This window comes from Chrysochloris asiatica, unplaced genomic scaffold (assembly GCF_000296735.1).
Source record: "Chrysochloris asiatica unplaced genomic scaffold, ChrAsi1.0 scaffold00092, whole genome shotgun sequence".
In the NCBI taxonomy this organism is placed as follows: Eukaryota; Metazoa; Chordata; class Mammalia; order Afrosoricida; family Chrysochloridae; genus Chrysochloris; species Chrysochloris asiatica.
The window spans coordinates 1,200,575-1,203,288 of NW_006408610.1; the positions used below are offsets into that span (position 1 = coordinate 1,200,575).

The 2,714-nt window shown below is 40.1% G+C and overlaps 1 protein-coding gene across 1 annotated transcript in view; it reads right to left on the reverse strand.

Annotated features, from left to right (window-relative positions):
• The window catches only part of SCAPER (S-phase cyclin A-associated protein in the ER), a 466,531-nt gene that overhangs the window by 382,141 nt on the left and 81,676 nt on the right, over positions 1-2,714 (reverse strand). The window contains exon 7 of the mRNA XM_006866457.1: positions 2,249-2,409. Within this exon, the coding sequence (XP_006866519.1) occupies positions 2,249-2,409 (161 nt within the window). The remainder of the gene's footprint in view (positions 1-2,248; positions 2,410-2,714) is intronic.

Genomic DNA, 2,714 nt, shown 5'->3' on the forward strand with positions numbered 1-2,714 from the left:
ATTCCCATTGAGTCTTAGTCTTGGAAGGGGGTTTACTCTGAGGGGACCCGACCCCTTGCCCTGATGTCTCCTGGGCGAACATCTTGCTTGTTCTTGTAGTAAAAGTCGGTCTGCCTCTATTGTTTTGTATTTTTCCTGTCAGTCTTTCTTTCAAGAATTATCTTCTGTTCTTCTAGCCACTCCAGGCTGGTCTGCCAGTCCTTTCAAGAGGAAATTTCCCACCTCTGTGTATAATATTCTTAAGTGCCATCGAGTCAAGTATCCATATGTAAATTACTGTTTGCTAATATTGTTATATGGAGTACTAGTGTGGCACTGTAGGATAAGCAATGGACCGCTAACTGCAAGGTTGGGTGTTCAAACACATGAGCTGCTCCTTGGAAACCCTATACAGGATTGCTATGAGTAGAAACCAACTTGTGGCACTTCACAACAATAACAATTACTGTTATTGTCATCACTCATCTGTCAGTTTGTTGTACTATGGAAGCCTGCCTGTTTCTCTGATGCTGGACGCTATGCCATCAGTATTTTAAAGACCAGCAGGGTCAGCCGCAGTGGACAGGTTTCAGCAGAGCTTCCAAATTAAGACAGAGTAGGAATAAGGACCTACTGAATGGTCAGTCACTGAAAGCCTTATGACTATCAGCTAACATTTTCAGATACAGTGCCAGAAACTGAGCCCATCATGTGGGAAGACATTTCAAGACACAGAAACTAAGTTGTGTGACCCTACATTTCCTACCTTTATCTGAAAGAAATAACTCTTATCGACGCTCTGTGTTCTACTAGTAAGTCTGAATAAAGAAGTATGGGTCTATAGTAAATAAAAGGAATGCTATGTGAAATGAATCAATACAACTTACAGACACCAGAGCAGAAAATCAAAACACATACATAATGTTAAGGTGGCAAGGCCTCTGTTATTTCAAATAAAACACTTCCTTTCAAACCAAAAAGCTCCAATGGTATCTTTGAAGATGACAGAATGTAGCTTTTTGAAGTTCTATAAGGTAAAAGTACGACAACTCATTATCACTAATCATCCTTCTAAAATCCAAGCCTCTAAGATACAAAAAATCCTCTCTGGATTTCTATATACAAACATTTTATGAAGAAAATTCTTAGGTGGTAAGTCAATCTATAGTGAGACCTTAAAATAATCTGATTTATTTGTGTTCCTTAATTCTGAAGACACAGAAAACAGATGTGTGAGCAAAGATGAATATTATTTTGCAGCACCAAAATTAAATAATCAAATATTAATCAACTAAAATAGTATTTTCAATAACCTCATATACATGTGAAAGTTGGGAATTGAACAAGGAAACCATAGAAGAATTGATGCATTTGAGTTATGGTGTTGAAGGAGAATATTAAAAGTATGATAGACTGCCAAAAGAACAAACCAATTTGTGTTAGAAGAAATACAGCCAGAATTCTCCCTGGAAGCCAGAATGGCCAGACTTGGTCTCTCATACTTCAGACACATTATCAGGAAGAACCAGTCCCTGGAGAAGGATATCATGTTTGATAAAGTGGAGGTTCCTAGTGTGGCACTGTGGGTTAATGCACCAGACTGCAAAGCTGGCGCATTAACCCCTTTGAACTGCAAGGTTGGCAGTTCAAGCTCACCAGCTGCTCCTCAGAAACCCTATATATAGGGTTGCTATTGATCGGAATTGACTTGACTGCATGTAACAGTAACAAGAACAAAGTAGAGGGTCAGAGAAAAAGAGGAAGACCTCCAACTAGATAGACTGGCGTAGTGGCCAACAGCAATGGGCTCAAACGGAGTAATAACTGAGAGGTCAGTGCCACACCAGGACTCCTGGAAAATGATTTCTTTTTCCCCTAAGTCAAAAGGACTCTAAAGAATCTTCTAAGGCTTTTCAGGGCAAATCTGAGACTACAAAGTCTTCATATGCTGTCACACATGCTGAAAAGTAGTTACGCCACAGCATATAAGGTGATTTTATGCATTACCTTAAGGTAAATTAATATTGAGTGCTCATAGATGATATCCAGAAATACATAGTCCCAATAAGACTAGTATGTATATCAGTACATAAGTCTCTTTTTATAGCCACATATGTAGGACAAGTACTGGACTGCTAGGTCAGTGTTTCAAACCCACCAACCACTTCTTGGAAACCTATACAGAGTCACTAAGAGTTGGAACCCACTCGATGGCATTTAATAACAACAACAATGTACTATATAAAAAAATTGATTCAAAATCACTTACCATTTTTACGGGAACTCTTCTGCACTGTCATCAGTGGGAAAGACTGGGCAGGTGGTACATCTGAAGAAACTACCGAGCCTGTATGATGAGCCTTCACTTTGTCAGCCCAACTGACACCTGCGGGAGCCAGGCGGGGGGTGGCGGCTGTGCCAGTTGAACCTCTATGGAGAAAATAACTGAGTTAATAAACTACATCTGAAAGTTGCAATTTTTAAAATGTACTTAGTATATAAATCTAAAATAAAGTATAAATGTATGCAGCTACATATACAAGAGTAACACACAGCCATAGTAAATCTAGGAGCTCTGGTAGCGTAGTGGTTACGAATTGGGCTGCGAACCTTAAGGTCAGCAGTTCGAAACTACCAGCCGCGGGAGAAAGATGAGGCTTTCTACTCCCGTAAGGATTTACACCCTCGGAAACCCTGTACAGGGTCGCTATGAGTCGGAACCGACTCGACAGCAC